The 15,508-nt window shown below is 35.1% G+C and overlaps 3 protein-coding genes across 3 annotated transcripts; 1 reads left to right on the top strand and 2 right to left on the bottom strand.

Moving 5' to 3' along the window:
* Nucleotides 1-178: 178 nt before the first annotated feature.
* On the bottom strand, nucleotides 179-7,167 carry LOC662611 (nose resistant to fluoxetine protein 6). The gene is made up of 10 exons (XM_968698.4): nucleotides 6,894-7,167; nucleotides 6,636-6,847; nucleotides 3,716-3,942; nucleotides 3,570-3,661; nucleotides 3,327-3,523; nucleotides 3,123-3,280; nucleotides 1,575-1,743; nucleotides 1,106-1,441; nucleotides 541-873; nucleotides 179-486 (listed from the first exon to the last, which is right to left on the bottom strand). The coding sequence occupies exons 1-10, from the start codon at nucleotides 7,081-7,083 to the stop codon at nucleotides 301-303; spliced, it is 2,100 nt and encodes a 699-aa protein (XP_973791.2). The 5' UTR covers nucleotides 7,084-7,167; the 3' UTR covers nucleotides 179-300.
* Nucleotides 7,168-8,778: 1,611 nt separating this feature from the next.
* Rsph4a (Radial spoke head protein 4a) lies at nucleotides 8,779-11,979 on the top strand. The gene is made up of 5 exons (XM_015981807.2): nucleotides 8,779-9,006; nucleotides 9,050-9,239; nucleotides 9,283-9,949; nucleotides 10,889-11,089; nucleotides 11,398-11,979. Exons 1-5 carry the CDS (start codon nucleotides 8,855-8,857, stop codon nucleotides 11,925-11,927), a joined length of 1,740 nt encoding a protein of 579 aa, XP_015837293.2. The 5' UTR covers nucleotides 8,779-8,854; the 3' UTR covers nucleotides 11,928-11,979.
* On the bottom strand, nucleotides 11,923-15,496 carry Clbn (Caliban). Its single transcript, XM_001813891.4, has 10 exons — nucleotides 15,285-15,496; nucleotides 14,728-15,236; nucleotides 14,517-14,680; nucleotides 14,083-14,463; nucleotides 13,691-14,029; nucleotides 13,376-13,644; nucleotides 12,882-13,322; nucleotides 12,667-12,827; nucleotides 12,221-12,620; nucleotides 11,923-12,165 (listed from the first exon to the last, which is right to left on the bottom strand). The coding sequence occupies exons 1-10, from the start codon at nucleotides 15,338-15,340 to the stop codon at nucleotides 11,967-11,969; spliced, it is 2,919 nt and encodes a 972-aa protein (XP_001813943.2). The 5' UTR covers nucleotides 15,341-15,496; the 3' UTR covers nucleotides 11,923-11,966.
* Between the last annotated feature and the right edge of the window lie 12 nt (nucleotides 15,497-15,508).

Here is a 15,508-nt window from a genome sequence, read left to right as displayed (position 1 = left end):
TTTTAAGTGATAAAAAACGGACTTTAAAATTATTAAAACTATACAAGAAAAAAAAAAAGGATTTTGCGGCGTTTCTTATTATTATTAATATCAAAAAAAATAATTAATACATCATCAAAAACTTTAAAAATGTGATCATTTCTCAAAAAAATTCTGTGAAGAAGGAAAAAGGTGTAGGTAAATTAAAAAACTTTATTTTGTTATTTAGTAACATTTCTCATACAAAATTAAAGTACACATAAATCTACCATTAAATACTACTTGTTTTGATAAATTAATTCGAGGAGAAAAGGTGAGTTACTACAGCCTACTATCAGTGACACCATTGCTGACATTTTCTCTCGACTCTTGTTTCGTTTCTGGTGGACTGACCCTATTTGGCATCAACAGTTGTCTGAAAATCTTCCTGAAAGGTGCTTCAACTAACAGATACAACCCAGTTGCGGTCAGAAATGACAAAACCGTATCACCCATTGATAGACAAATCTTGAAAAAAAAAACACTGAATGAAAATAATATTTTCCCGTTTCCTAGACTTACGACATCGAAGTAGGAAAACTGAGTCGGGTTCATAAACTTGGATGCAGCTCTTAACTGAAATTGCATGTGGATGAGGTAAGCACCATAAACCAATTTACTTAGGGGAATCCAAGGGGACCAACAAAGAAATCTATTAATGAAGGTAGCGTGACCGTAGCTGGAGACGTAGATTATTCCGACGGTTCCGATAGCGAACGCTGGGCGGTGTAAAGCAGCGTAAACGCTAGACTCAAGAGCGTTGTATTTGTGGTAAGGGTCGTAGAAAACGGCGCCCCCGATGATGCAAGTCAAGATGAGCAGCAGCGACAGCAGCATCAGGAAGTGCGACCTGACCTAAAATTTTAAAGGAAAAATCAGTGGAGAACCTTGGTCAAAATTTATTATTTTAAAAAACGAAAATCCCAAAATTGTTTTTGCAAAAAATTGGAAGATATTTCCACTTAAAAATGCAAGAATTAAAATCCACGATATTTTACTAGATTTTCAGCATCTTTACAAATTAGCCATCAGAGTTTTTATATTTTTTCAAGCTATTTTTGAGTATTTTTTCACTAATTTTTCGTACCCTGCAAACGTGGGTGCTTTTCCCTTGCAACTTATAGTAGACATATCCGGCGAACATGCCGATGAAGTACGGCGTGGCCCTCGTGTGCGACTTGATGTAGGTCAGCAGGAAGTCGTAGTGGCTCTTGGGCCCCGTCAAAAAATCGGGATAGAAGTGCAGCAAAGCCGGCCGCTGATAGACCAGCGTGATGGCAAACGGGATCAGTGTTGAGACGATCACCAGCAGTAGCAAGGTGCCGAGCCCGAACTTCTTGTCTTTTTTGATCAAAAGACACACAAAAATGGCTATAATGAAGTAATGAAAGTCGCACGGGAGATACCATGAATGGGCCATACACTAGAACCGATCATCGCTTTAATTGTTATACAATGCTGAGTCATGTTACACTTTTACGTGCAAAATCCTTGACAAAATAAAAATCGCCTTATAAACGATTTTCGCTGAATGGCTGATAAACGTACTCACTTACCACGTGATCGGCTTTAATGTAGTTGCTGAGATAGAGCAGATTGATCCACCAGTGGTCTTTGCAGTCTTGCGAGTCTTGACCGGCGACCAATTTCCACAAAGGCCCCGAACCCGTGTAATTAAAAAGCGTGGCATAGTAGAAAATTACGAAGGCATACACGGGAGTCAATCTAAAATAATCAATGCATTAAATTATTGTAGCCTTGAACTAGTGAGAGGAAATTTATTCACACTCCAACAACTGCATCTCGGTTTACGTGGTTTACACAAAAAATGGATATTCTAATTGAATTATGACTTCATAGAGTAGCGGACGTGATGTAATAGTGAAGAACTCGGGAAGAAAAGACGAACCCAACAAAGCAGCTTTGCTTGCTTTATTATTAAAATGGAAATGCACATTTGTTGCAATTATCTCCCGCATACACATTTTTGCGTGTTGGAATAATAAAACTACGATTTTTGCATAAACGTGGATTGTTATAAATTAATTATTTATACTCAATCAATAAGAATAATGTAATAAAGAGACGGAAATAAACAATGATTTTTTGTTACTACTTGACCGCAGTTATTAACATTCTTTACACTTAATTGTTTTTTTTTATTTTTGGGCGTATTTCTCAAGTACCTATCATACATGACTAAGCTAGAAAGAAGTTCATCAATTTCCGCTTGAATTATTTATTTAAAACGACTGATTTTTTTAATACAAATTCAAATAAATTTCTGGTCAGATTAAAAATGCATATTATTTATTTGAAAATTTATTTGCTTGCGGGAATCAGTTGATTTTGTTTCGAGCGCTTTAATAAATATGCAAATACTTATAACAATTTTTACAATAAAAATGCATGTGCACTTGTTAGAAAAATTGGTCGAGTTGACAAGCAAACGTATTGTAATCACATATTCATGAAGTGAAAGGCATTATTTATTTAGTTTTGATTAAAAAGGAGCTGAGTCTTCTTAAGGATATTTTCAGCGGGATTCCTCGCTGCAATATCCCCCTTTTTTACATCATTAAATAAATCAAATAACAATTATTATTATTTATTTATGCTTTTTTAATCGCAAATCGCTTAAAAAAGCTGTTTATGTAATGGGAGATAATTTTATGTGTGACAACCAACTGGGTAATTAAAGCAAGAGCTTTGTAATAAGCAGCTCCTTTTATCCGGTTCTTGGCGCTGCCCTTGAATAACGTCTTGGTTTCGTAGACGAACAATTTTAGCAACTTCCCGATCATTAAGAACAAAAACATTGCACAACGATTCGAAATGAATTTTCAATAATTACGAACGCCATTAGTGCTTTTAGTTTAAATCCAATTACCTGTTTGTAAAATTCCGATTTTGCGTAAGCAATAATGACTTAATTTTCCTGTTGTTAAAACTGTTCAAAAAGTATGATTTGTGTATCAGGAGTTATTTTTTTAATTATGGAAGTCATGACTAAGCTAATGATACAACAACAATTATATGTTAATAATAATTGGATAATCGATCGAGTTATTCTAGACGCAAATCCGCTCAATTTTCCCACTTACCTTATGTATCTCATCAAAATTATGAATGCGGGATTGACTTTTCTCTTGTCGAACTGGTTAAGCAGTCCGTAGCACACCAAAAGCCCACCCAGAACGAAAAACGTGTCTACGAATAAATCGCCGTGGAATAAAAACGGGGCAAGGGGCGCCCTGTATTGCTGAAAGTTTGATCATTACACTCAAAATTACTCAAAATAAAGTTACCGTCTCCACGTAGTCGAAATTCAGTAAAGCGGCCGATGTGAAAGTGCCGAAACGGTGGTCCAAAATAATGCAGAAAATGCAAAGTGTGCGAATCCCGTACAAGAGGCGCAGGGCGCTGTTAGATTCGTCGATTTTTGTCAATTCGTTGAAGTTTTTCCTTGCGGAAAACGCCATCAAATAGCTGTACAAAGATGATTCTATACGTGTGTTAATAAACGTGAAATGTTTGTGCAAAGTGCTTACTTTTGGCCGGCTTCTCGTCTTTTTCCTCACTTGCGTTAAAGTCACAAAGAGTTGAGACGATAACTAACAGGCCAAGGAGGATAGTTAGTATGCTGAAATAATGATCGGTTATTTTTCACAATTTTTGGGCAACAATTCTATTTTACCAGAAGCAGTAGTCAGCAGCGAAAAATTGCGAATTTTCCAGCTTGGTGTGACAAGTTATTTCGGAAATGTGTGCGTTGTATGTTACGTTGTTTTGCAAAAGAGGTAAATCGATGTCATTTATGTACGAATTGAGGAACTTTTCGGAATCTTCAGGGGTGCAGGACGCAGGGATGCACCATCCCACCTGGATTATGTTGCGGGGTTGCTGGGATTTGTCTTTGTAGGGCTAAAACGGCACGCAATAAGCTTGACTTAAAATTAAAAAAAAAAACGATAACATAATCAGGGGGAAAGAAGTTCAAAAGAAAATATATTCTAGTGTGAAAATATAGAAAAAAATGAGTACTATGAATATTTTTTACATTCATTTGTAAATATTTTGGAAACAACAGAAGAATGTGTCGCCACTTACCACACATTTTTTTAAAATTCTATATACAGAGATAGGCAAAAGTATAGAACCCAGCGCTTGGTGCCTAAACTACTTTAGTGTATACCTTACGGAAAAACAAATTAATAGGTATACTTTAGAAATGTGAGCATTTTAATGATATTATTAAATAATTTTAATAATATCGAAAACCACTTGAAATCAAAGTCAATAAACTTGCTTAAAAAACAAATAAAGTTAAAATTGTTATTACTTTAATAATTATTTTTTTGTTGTTTTGTTTTCATTTTGTATCGTTATTATTATTTTTACATTTTTTCAGTAGTATTTAGAACTCATATATATATATATATGTTTTTTTTTTCGCATTTATTTCTAGTTTTGTTTTTTTGGTTCATTTTGAAAAATTGATGTATTTGTTTTGTTGTGTGAGAGTAAGTAGAGTAGCGTTAGTTAGACTTGGCCTCCTCACATTATTTTCTTGAATAAAAGCTTTTATTATTATTATTATTCAAGATTTTTTTTCGAAATTCCTTCCAGTTTTTGAATTTTTTTAAATGGCAGCCTTCTACAGCCATTTTTTTTTGAACCAATATTTTTTTAAGTTGAGTTCCGAGCTTATTACAAAGATTTTTCGAACTTTGCCGAAGTCGTTGTATCCATGAATTTGTAAAAAAATTGACGAATCAAATTTTTCGAATTAAAACATCCACCATACAACCAGTTCGGGTAAGTTCGAAAAATCTTCGTAATGAGCTCGGAACCCAACTTAGTAATTTATAAAAAAACACTGGTTTAAAACAATACTATTGCATTAAAAGTGCCATTTAAAAAAATATTGTTTCTGAATAACTCGAAAACTAAAAAGAATTTCGGAAAAAATATTTTTGTAAAATGAACACATTTTTCAAGTACTTGATGATGTACTAATTAATTTTTTCGTAAGACACATGGTTTATGCACAAAACGCTTAGTTCCATACTTTTGCCTCTGAAAGTTCTTGTTGTTTATTGTATACCTAATATGATTTTTTAGTTTTTTGAATTCCTAAAGATCTATCTAATAATAATATAAATTTATTTGAGTTTAAATGTTTCATCTAGCACTGAAGATGATTTTTGATGCGTTCAAAAGCTTAACTTCTAAAGAAGGAAATTAAATTAAAACATGACAAACAATAATTGTGTAATTCAATGATTATTCTTTCTTCATTATTGACTTCATTTATTCATTTATTGAGTGCAGTCGAGAAAAATTTGTTTAATTTAAAAAAACTCGTCGTTTTTTACTTTCTCAATTTTTTGATTACTACCAATTTTTATTTAAATTCCCAGTTTTGAAAAACTTAGTTGGCCTAAATTAAAATTAAACTAGAAAAAATAATAAAAAAGTAATCAAACATTCTGCAAACAGTTGTTTACGAGTAACTTTATCTTCCTTATACTTAATTTAAACTGTGTGTACTGTATAAAAGAAAATTTGTTTTGTTCGCACGTGTTGTATTTTTGATAATAAAATAACCTTCATTTGGCTTGTACTTAGTTCCACTTCAGTGTTATACTAGATACAATCTTTTTTTATGTCAATGATCACTTAATACAGAAAAAAATCAAACAGCTGCAGATTTTTATAGTATCCTTCGAGGATAATGTACAACTTTCTTGCAAAATATGAGGGATTTATGATGAAATAAAAAACCGTCAAAAAAACAGTTGCTATTTTGTTACAAATAAGCTCAAATCATTTTGCTTATGTACACTTATGGACATCAAAAACTCAAGTTTTTTCAATCTGTTTTGTTGGAAGAACAATTTTTTTGTTCGTATTTCTTTCGAACCGCTTTCGCTACACGTTATATTTATTTTGTTGTAATTGAAAAAAATTATAAGAAAAAATATCAACAGAAACAATTTTGCAAAAAAAAACTATAAGATCACAGTTATTTTTTAATTCAACACAGCAAAGAACATAAGATGCACTTGCAGTTCTCTAATAATAAATTGCCGACCTGATTTTAGCAAATCAATAAATAATTTAATAATAATTATGAATTAATCAGATTTTAGATTTTGACAATATAAATAGGTATTTTATCAGACCGATCAAAGTTTATAGAAAACCGTTAAAGAAGTTAGGTTTTGCTAATAAAAAATAGTTCAGATATAAGGTGTTCTCTTAAAATCGTTAGAGTTAGTAGATTATTTGTTAAAATCTGATCATTTACGTGTGAATAATCACGATTATTTACGTGTGATATTTTTTCCTTTCTTATTGAAGCCACAATGACTAAAAGTTCAATTACAAGTGTGTAAACAAATAACATTAGGGTCTATAAGAAAAAAATATGCCGAAATATTACATTACATCTGCCGTAGTTTTGCAAAAATTGTTTAAAATAGCGAACCACACGCAAGCCTTCGTGATTATGCTATGGCTTATGACCTTTCCTTTAACATTCTGTGTAATATGATATAGTTTTGATAATTATTCCACCACACTTTTGAGTAGTTTTTGAAAAAAAAACTTACATAAAGCCTCTCTGAAACGTGTTCGTACGGGTCATGGTAGAGCGAGATGGGGTCCGTGTGCACCTTCGGACTGGGCACATTTGCCGTCATTAGGGCCAGGCAATATTTGGTCAAAAAGGGCGCTTTGGCCGTTAGACACTCCTCAAAATGCCCCATTTGGAAAATGCTCCCTCGCAGCACTCCCGCCGCCGATTTGGCAGTCGCATCCCACACTGGAATAGTTTTTGGAAAACTTGAAATCTTCCCACTTTAACTTACTTTCGTGTGCCCACATCGTAAAGTTTTCTAAATTTTGGATATACGTTTCACTTTGTCTTTTACATAATGAGTTGTTCGTTTCTAACACAGCCACCGGTAACGAGGGAAAAACGGTATTTTCGTAAATTTCACCTTTTATTACGAAGATCATAGCCGAAGCACTTAGAAGCGAAAGAAGTGTTTTCCGCATCGTGTCACGTTATTGATTCATAAAAAAAGTTGCATTCTATGTGTATGGCTTTAAGCATGGAAATGTGTAAATAAATAAGAGCAAAAAGCTTTTATAACTTTTACAACGTGCGCAATGCTGCTTTGTCCTTCATTGCACAGACTTTTTAAACCGCTTTTAAATCGAGAAATGTTACGTGAATGGGAAGTTTCTTCTGTCTCTGAAGTATAATAACATTTTTTTAGTAATAAATACCACTGTTATAATAAAGAATGTCTGTTAATTAGTCTACAGAAGCAGAAAATTCAAAATCGAAGTAGTTCGTTACATAAGAGCTTTTCATTGGCCTTATAAGCACAATTACCTATAATCTGGTAACAAATGTAATTATTCTACAGTTATTCATAATTAAAATTGTTCACATTACGTCTGACGTCTGATAAAATCGTCACAATTTCCAAGATTTATCACGCAAATATTATTTTTATTGTGAAATTAAATCAGTAAAATATTTTTTAATTAAGATATTTTTTCTGATTTGCATTTCAAGGTTTTTGATGATGCCAGGTTTAACGCTTGATTTAGATTGTGATGCAACAATTAATGATAATTAGTAATTAGCGATTTTTCTTGAAAATTTGCTCAATAGCAATGACTGGGAAGATCAAATTCAAATTAATTTTTATCATTTAATTTTTAATGTAAATGATACAATTAAGCAGAGGAATTACAAATCATGGAATCAGTTTCTAATGAATCGTTTAATATTCATAGATAAACACGAGAAAAGCAAAAATTGCGTGTTAATAGTAACAAGCCAAAAAAATTGTTTACGTTTTTTACGTCTTCAACAATTTGTTTATCTTGTGGATAATAACATAATAAGTAATCATTTCGAGAAGAATACTGTGATTCGCATTTATTTGTCCTACTTATTCCATTCCATAATTCCGGTTGAAATGAAATCATTTTTGGTAACTGACGAAATTTGGCGCAATTTTGGCGGATGCGCCAGGTTAATGCATTTAAATTTGTGTTCACCAGAATGAATTTTAGTGATGATTTGAAAAGCAAAGCCAAATTAATTAAAATAATGTACAAAATCAATAAGTTTCAGAATATTTTTGGGAAAAACCAAAACGTAAAAGTAAAGAACAGTTTATCATTGTTATGTCCATGATAGTATTTTGACAAAAATAATTCCAAATTTTGTGCAAAAACTCCAAACCTAATTTAAGAAAAAAACCATCCTTTCCTTAACCACAAAGAAATTTACCAAAATTTGGTTATACTAATTGGTGTTGGAATTTTTTTTTTAATAACTAAGTCATAGCAATGCATTCAAAAAATAATTTAATCTGAAAATAAAATTAATACGTTAAAATTTCCGTATTTGAAGCACATTATTTTATGTAATGATAAACAAGAAGCGATCAAATGTTACATTACAGCAAAATCCTTCGGAAATTTGAACTAGAAAGTGTCAATTCATACTAATTAGAATTTATTAACCTTCAACAGAAGCTCGTCGTTTTGACGTTTCTTTTTTACTGTTAATTATTATAAATAAATAATGCAAATTAAATTTTCTACGCCGATAAAAATTACGCAAAATATTAAACGATTAGAAACACTTTTTTCTTAAAATTAAAAAGTTAAAAACATTCACCTACATAAAAAAATGGATGTGTAGAAACCGTAGCAATGACCGAATTTTTCTAAATCAAATGGCATGCTTTCATGTCTAAACTGACATTTTTGCTAGAAAAATATAAGAAAACAATTCGATATTATGATTAACGACGTAAATAATTTAGGTTCTATTATTGAAATAAATGCAGAAGAGCGAGACCTCAGACTAGTTGGTTTACCAAACGAGGAGAATGAATTTGTCTATGCCAAGACTTTCTTGCAAAAAAGTAGCACTGACACTGGAGCAAATTTGTAAGAGAATTTTTCAAATTACTCCGCTAAATAGTGTTTTCAGATATGACCATTTATCAGAAGTTCTGAATAAAATTTTATCGGAACGGCCGGAAAATGTCGTGGACTTTTTCGAAGAATACAGTCGCAAAATCAAAGAGAAGCGATTCAAACCACTCACCGACCACCTGGAAGACATTTACGTCGAACCTGGACGTTATCGCCAGGCTAACAGATTGATGCCTTTACTCAAAGTATTTTTTTTCCAATTTGCGCAAATTCTACAACAGTTTTTAGCCTCTCCCACCCGAAGAACCCTCAACCCTCGACCCGGAAGACCTCGAACGCGCCGACATGACCAAAAACAACATGCTGGACCTTTTATCTTACTTCGAACTTGCCGGTCTTGGGCTTCCCCGGACCGAAATGTTCTGCCTGACCATGTCCATGAGACAACTGATTCGAGTCGAGCCGATTGCCAAAATACGTTTCTGGGGCAAAATTTTCGGAATGAACAAGAACTACATCATTGTCGAGACGGAACTGAAGGATGAGGAGTATTCCAAGAGGAATGAAAACTACAATCCGTTGCCAGATAGCAAAATCGAGGACATAGTCGGCGACCAGTTGGAAACTATAACCAAAGCGCAGCTTGCTGGAGAAGGCGAACCCCCGAAGCTGTGGGAGGTGTTGCCTCCAGTCCCCCAGACTCAGTACGAGGAGCCCCCGGAACCACCGAGTGAACCTTCCGGTGTTGGAGCCAACAAAAACATTTATTACGTTTGTAACGAAACTGGGGAGCCTTGGGTGCAACTCCCGGACGTGACGCCAAAGCAAATTCGAGTGGCTCGGCAAATTTATAAGACTTTTACCGGGGATTTGGACCAACCTATTGTGTCATACCCGTTTTTCCCGGGTTCTGAACGGAATTTATTAAGGGCACAAATCGCAAGGATTTCTGCGGGTAGGTAGACAATTTATTTCAGTTCCCACATGATTCAGAAAAAACGTACAAGTTAAATTTGTCTGCATAAGGTTTTGATTCAATCAAAATTTTATTAAATAATTGTTTTTAAAGACTATTTCCTACTGTGTACAAAGTGAGTCAAGTCTTTTCCTTAATCACTTAACACCTCTTTGTTATTTTATATCGGATGATTTCTTGTCCATAGGTATATATTTTGAGGTAATGCATAAAAGTGTCTAATTAAATTTTTTGATTTTTAATTTGCATTTTGCACTTTTTTCCTCCGGAATAAAAACAAAATCGTCAATTACTTTGACAAAACAGCTCCTTGAGGATGGTGATTACGCACTGTTTAAGATAACGCTATAAAAGATTTTTTTTGAGTTTTTAGCGTTATTAATAAGATAAGATAAACGTTTATTTAGTGCAAGAAAACATTATAATCTTATACCCAAGTCAACAGAAATACATGGAATAATAATACTATAATAGTAATAAAAATAAGACATGGAAAATTTTTGGCAACAATAAAAAATTTCATCTTTACTATACACAGGTTGCATTAGAAACAATTTTTAAACCACTTTGTGGTTGTATCCAAATTACATATTCGTGAAGGAAAGCAATTTGTCAATACCACAGATTTCAATACTTTCGTAGTTGTCTACTGTATTTTTATTTATCCTGGTATGAAAATATCATGCTTATGACGATCACAATGCTGCTCATATTTTTTTAAATCCTGTTTCATAAGACATAGAATTTTTACTGTTATATGGAACAAATAAGTTAATAGACCAAACCCTTTTTTCTAGTGAGCAATTTAAAGCAAAATAAATATGTTTCACCTTTTCTTTTTAAGAGATGTTAAGTGGCTGAGAATGTCTTGACTTACTCTATAAAGATGGGAATCTGTCTTCACAATTTTTATTTTAGGGACTCATATTTCGCCTTTGGGATTTTATACATTCGGTGGCGAAGGAATGGGTGAAGGTGGGGAAGCAGATGAAGAAGAAGAGGAAGGAAATAAAGGCGAAATCAAAGAAAATCCCAAATACGATCCAGTGCCTATCAAAGATCTAACTGATAGATCTATGATGTTTTGGGTCCATCATAACCACCACATTTTAAACCAAGGTATTTATGTTACTGATTGTCCTCATAACAAAATCTTTCTTTGGTGAAAAAAGGTGACACGACTTCAATAACGATTTCCTCAAAATCACTTTTGAAATTCTGTAAATGGAGTTTCTTAGATGTCTATAAGTGTTTGTGTTCTTTATTTTTGTCCTTTTTTATCACAAGAATCATTCAGATTTTTTTTAAATGCTTCCAACAAAAATAAAAGTAGTTTAAAAATTCAACGAAAAAACAACGGAGGGTATCCTTTCTCCTCAAAAAATAGGAGAAAGATGTTATCCACCAAATTGCACCAATTATTCCAGGTCGTACGACTTGGTGGAACCCGAACCCTTTGCCGGAAACCGGTCTCGATGAAGAACTGGGTGAAGAAGAGGAAGAAGCTAAACCTGTAGTGATGGGTCCGGAGCCGGAAACAGGCCCCCCACTGCTAACCCCGTGTTCTGAGGACGTAACTTTGGACGCAATCCCTGCCTGGTCCGTCCGAAGTTCCTCTGGAGTTGCAGAAGAGTTTGCTGTTGCCATAGTCCGGTCAAACTTTTGGCCTGGGGCTTACTCGTTTGCCACGCAAGGCAAAATGTTTCATAATGTCTATTTTGGTTCCGGACTTAAGACCATGGTCCCGAATTTCTCACCCATGCCCCTGCCACCGGTCGAGCAAGACTACCCCATGGGACCGGAGATAATGGAAATTGTGGACCCGACTGGAGCTGAAGAGGAAGCTTGGAGAATCGCGCATTTGCCGAAGGAAAAACCGCCGAAATTGGTCGGTGAGGAGGAGATGCCAGAGGAGGAGGAAGAAGAGGAGGATGAAGATGAAGACGAAGACGAATAATTAAAGTTATATTAAACTTTGAAATTTTAAAAATATAAATTACTTCCGAAGAGTTTGAAGTTTGGGTGCGGAAAGTTTCACTTTTCCGGGCAGGTTTCGTGGAAGTTGCTCGTCTTTGACGGCCTTGAGGAGGTCCTTCTCGCGGGGGGTTATACTCCGGTCTTTGAGGAACATGTTGACTGCGGTGCGCGCGGCTTTGCCCCTTCGACTGGTTCCAGGGGTTATCTTGATCTTAAATCTAAAAAATAAAATCGATTATAATACTATAGAGTAAAAGTAACAGTAATCCCTACTTATAATTCGTCAAAGCATTATAAGGGGCCACCACAGGTACTGCGAATAGCAATTCATCATCGGCAAAAGGGACACCTGTCAGAGAGTTAATCATATCAAGCTCAGCCTGAACCACTGGTTCCTCATCTTCGGCCCCTCCATCATCGATCATTTCGGACTTTTGCACTGGCAGTATTCTTTCTTTGATTATTTTGGGTTGTTCCGGTTTTTTGGCTTTGTTTGTATTTTTGTTTTTCTTATTTTTCTTTGATTCTTTTTGTGACCCAGCCGATTGGAGGATTTCCATACGTAATTTGCGCTCTTCCTCGTCCTGATCTTTATACTTTTCCTTGATTTTCTTCAGTTTGCTTTTCTGTCCCCGTTTCGTTTGCTTATTATTCGTTTCTTCTTTACGTTCATCTGCAAATCAATTTTAAAATACGAATCATAAAAAACCAAAAACTACTTTTCGCATCATTTTTCGGTTGTTTGGTTTTCGATTCACTGGTATTTCTCGACCTTTGATTCGGTTTAACCACAACCGGTTTATTATCTCCTAAATACACAACAGTTTCGTTCTCATCCGTTTCATCATTTCTTATCACAGGCTCTGTCAAAATGTTGATTCTAAAAAGTCAAACGTTAAACCACTCGGCAAACGCCTCGGGTCACACTACAAACTTCGTTCCTTCAAAATGTTGGATCTTGATTTGAGTGTCGGGAAATTTTGAACTTTCCTCATCCTCGGAGGAGCTACTGTTTTCTTCATTTTCAATTTCCTTATCTGCTGCACTTTTCACTTCCTCCTTGTTTTCCTCATCGCTTTCATCAAGCACCTCAACTTCCACCTCATCCTTATTCTCGCTCTCAACAGTTTCTACAAAATCTTCTTCGCCTGGCGCTATGACTCTTCTTTCATCCTTGTGTTTCTCAATGCAACTTTCTTCCAATTTAAACAAAAAGCTTAGACCTAGGATCAAGTGTGATAGGGGGAGGAAATTTTTCTTGCCCCTAATCATGAAACTACCGGTACTTAAATACTCTCCGGTTGGAGCTGTCTTACTGACTTGCTCCCCCCAGACCCAGTAGGCGTTAGTTACGACTTTTGCGTCCCAAGCAACACTAAAAAATTATAAAAAAAATAGCAAAACTTTTAATAAGTTACACTGACTAACCTGTAACAAATAGCCATAGTTCCAGCCTCGTTCAAGGTTTTAGGCGGCACTGCTTGACCTGAAGGGTTTTTTATAACAACACTACTAGCACCATGGACATCAGCATGCACATAGACATCGGTCGATTTCATGTAGCGTTTGACAATCAACTCGTTTTGTTGCTGGTCTCGCCCAGCTATAACCAAGTAATTTTCCGAGCTTATAAACCAGAAGAATTTCTCAAACCAGTACACTTTACGAGCTTTATTAATATTTGTGATTGTTTGGACCTAAAAAAACAATTAACAATGTCACCCTGTGATAGCAATATCTTACGTCTTTCAAAGTTTGTTTGGTTTTCTTTTCAGCTGACTTGAACGCTTTGCTTTGCGATTCTATTGTTTTTTGTTGTTTTTTAGCCGCATTTCGCTTTTGGTCATAATATCGTCTCCCGTTAGCAAAAGCCGATAAATCCAAGTCCACATCTACCACCATGGGTGGTATTTTATCGTCATTATCTTCGTCGTCTGACTCACTATCATCTTCAGCGTAAGGGTCAGTAAGATACAGGCTAATGTGGTTAGTTTCCAGCTTTAATTCTTTGATACGCTGGGCGATTTCGTCGCCTTGTGAGGCAGCTTCTTTGATCAAATCGGCCAAGTCAGACCACGAAATCTATAAATAAATCAGTAAAAACTAATTTAACCAATGACTTAAGTTTAATTTACCTGAGTGGCTAAAGCCGTCTGGACCGCCAGAATAGCCTTATCAACAAGCTCCTGATTTCTCGTAATGAGCTCAGCTTTCTGTTTGTCAATTTCTTGTGTTTTTTCTAGAGCAAGTAATCTCTGACTGTGATCCTTCTTCACATTTTCTAATTTCTTCAGAGCTTCCCGTTCTTGTTGTAAAGCTTTCAATTCAAGTTTTTGGCTTTCCAAAGATGAGAAAAACTCATCAACGGCTGAGTTAAACGAGGGAAATTCTTTGGAAATTGACGATTTATGTTGTTCGTACAGAACTGGATGAAATTCCTGATTTGAGTAATAATATTCTTTCTCAGAGTTATCAGCACTCACTACCCTTTCTTCCTTTTTTTGAATTATGTAACCCTGATTATAAAAAAATATAAAAATTTGTATAAAAGACTGTGAGGCCATATTACCTTAAAACCCGTTTTTTTGGCCTCTGAGAAAAGATTTTCGGCTTCTTCAAGAGCGCAGAGAACCTTATCGACATCACTTTCGATATTAAATGTTTTTCCGATTTTGGTGCTATTTGAAAAACCTTGTTTAAGTAACACATGCTCGATGAGAGGAGGGCCATATTCTAGATATAAAAGTTAATAAAAAATCGTAAAAATCGCCAATTTTCACCTAAATTCGGAACGAGCACTTTTTTCAATTGATCTCCGTTTTTCGCAGCCTTTAAAAGTTGAACCAGCTCATCTCTTGTGATTAAACTGCTCTGCCTAGCCCTATCCTGAGGGTACTTTTCCCTGACCACAAACTTAAACCTGTCGCCTTCAGTATGCGGTCGCAGGACATTTAATATCGTGAATTCGAAATCAGTCAAGATGATATTGCCTTTATCGTACAGCTCTAGAATAACATGATACGCAGCTTCGCCTGAACCAAATTGGAAATCGACAATTCTGTCTGTGCCCAGTTGAGCCAAACTCTCCAAGCGTTTATTTTTCAAGTGCTTTCTTAATTTCATGCTGAACCCCGAAGGGGCGACATTTTTGGGCCATTCAAAGCCGGTTTCGTGAAACCTATTGCCTGATTCTAGCAGAATTACCGCTTTTTCTTCACTTCTTTGGAGTCTTATCAGGTAAGTCTTATTGTCAATATCGTAGACGTTGTTCACTCGCATTCCGACACATCTGCAAATTAGAAATAAGTGCCAAAAGAACAATCTTACAGAAAAATACTTTTGGAGTTCTGTGACGGTGCAAATAATATCGAAGGTGTTGAACCGAGTTTTCATTTTGAAAACGGCAAGTTTTTATTTTTTGTTGCTTCCAGCGGAACAAAATTTGACCACGTTGTGTAATTTTATTACACCTGGTGCACAAAAAAATAAAAACACTCAGCTGGGTTTGACGTCTGGCAGGTGGGACAACGCTAGCGCCACCCGTCACTGGGTAAAGTTATG

The sequence above is a fragment of the Tribolium castaneum genome, chromosome 3, assembly GCF_031307605.1.
Source record: "Tribolium castaneum strain GA2 chromosome 3, icTriCast1.1, whole genome shotgun sequence".
Taxonomy (NCBI): Eukaryota; Metazoa; Arthropoda; class Insecta; order Coleoptera; family Tenebrionidae; genus Tribolium; species Tribolium castaneum.
The sequence above is the reverse complement of the archived record's forward strand: the minus strand, read 5'-3'. Positions and strand labels throughout refer to the sequence as shown.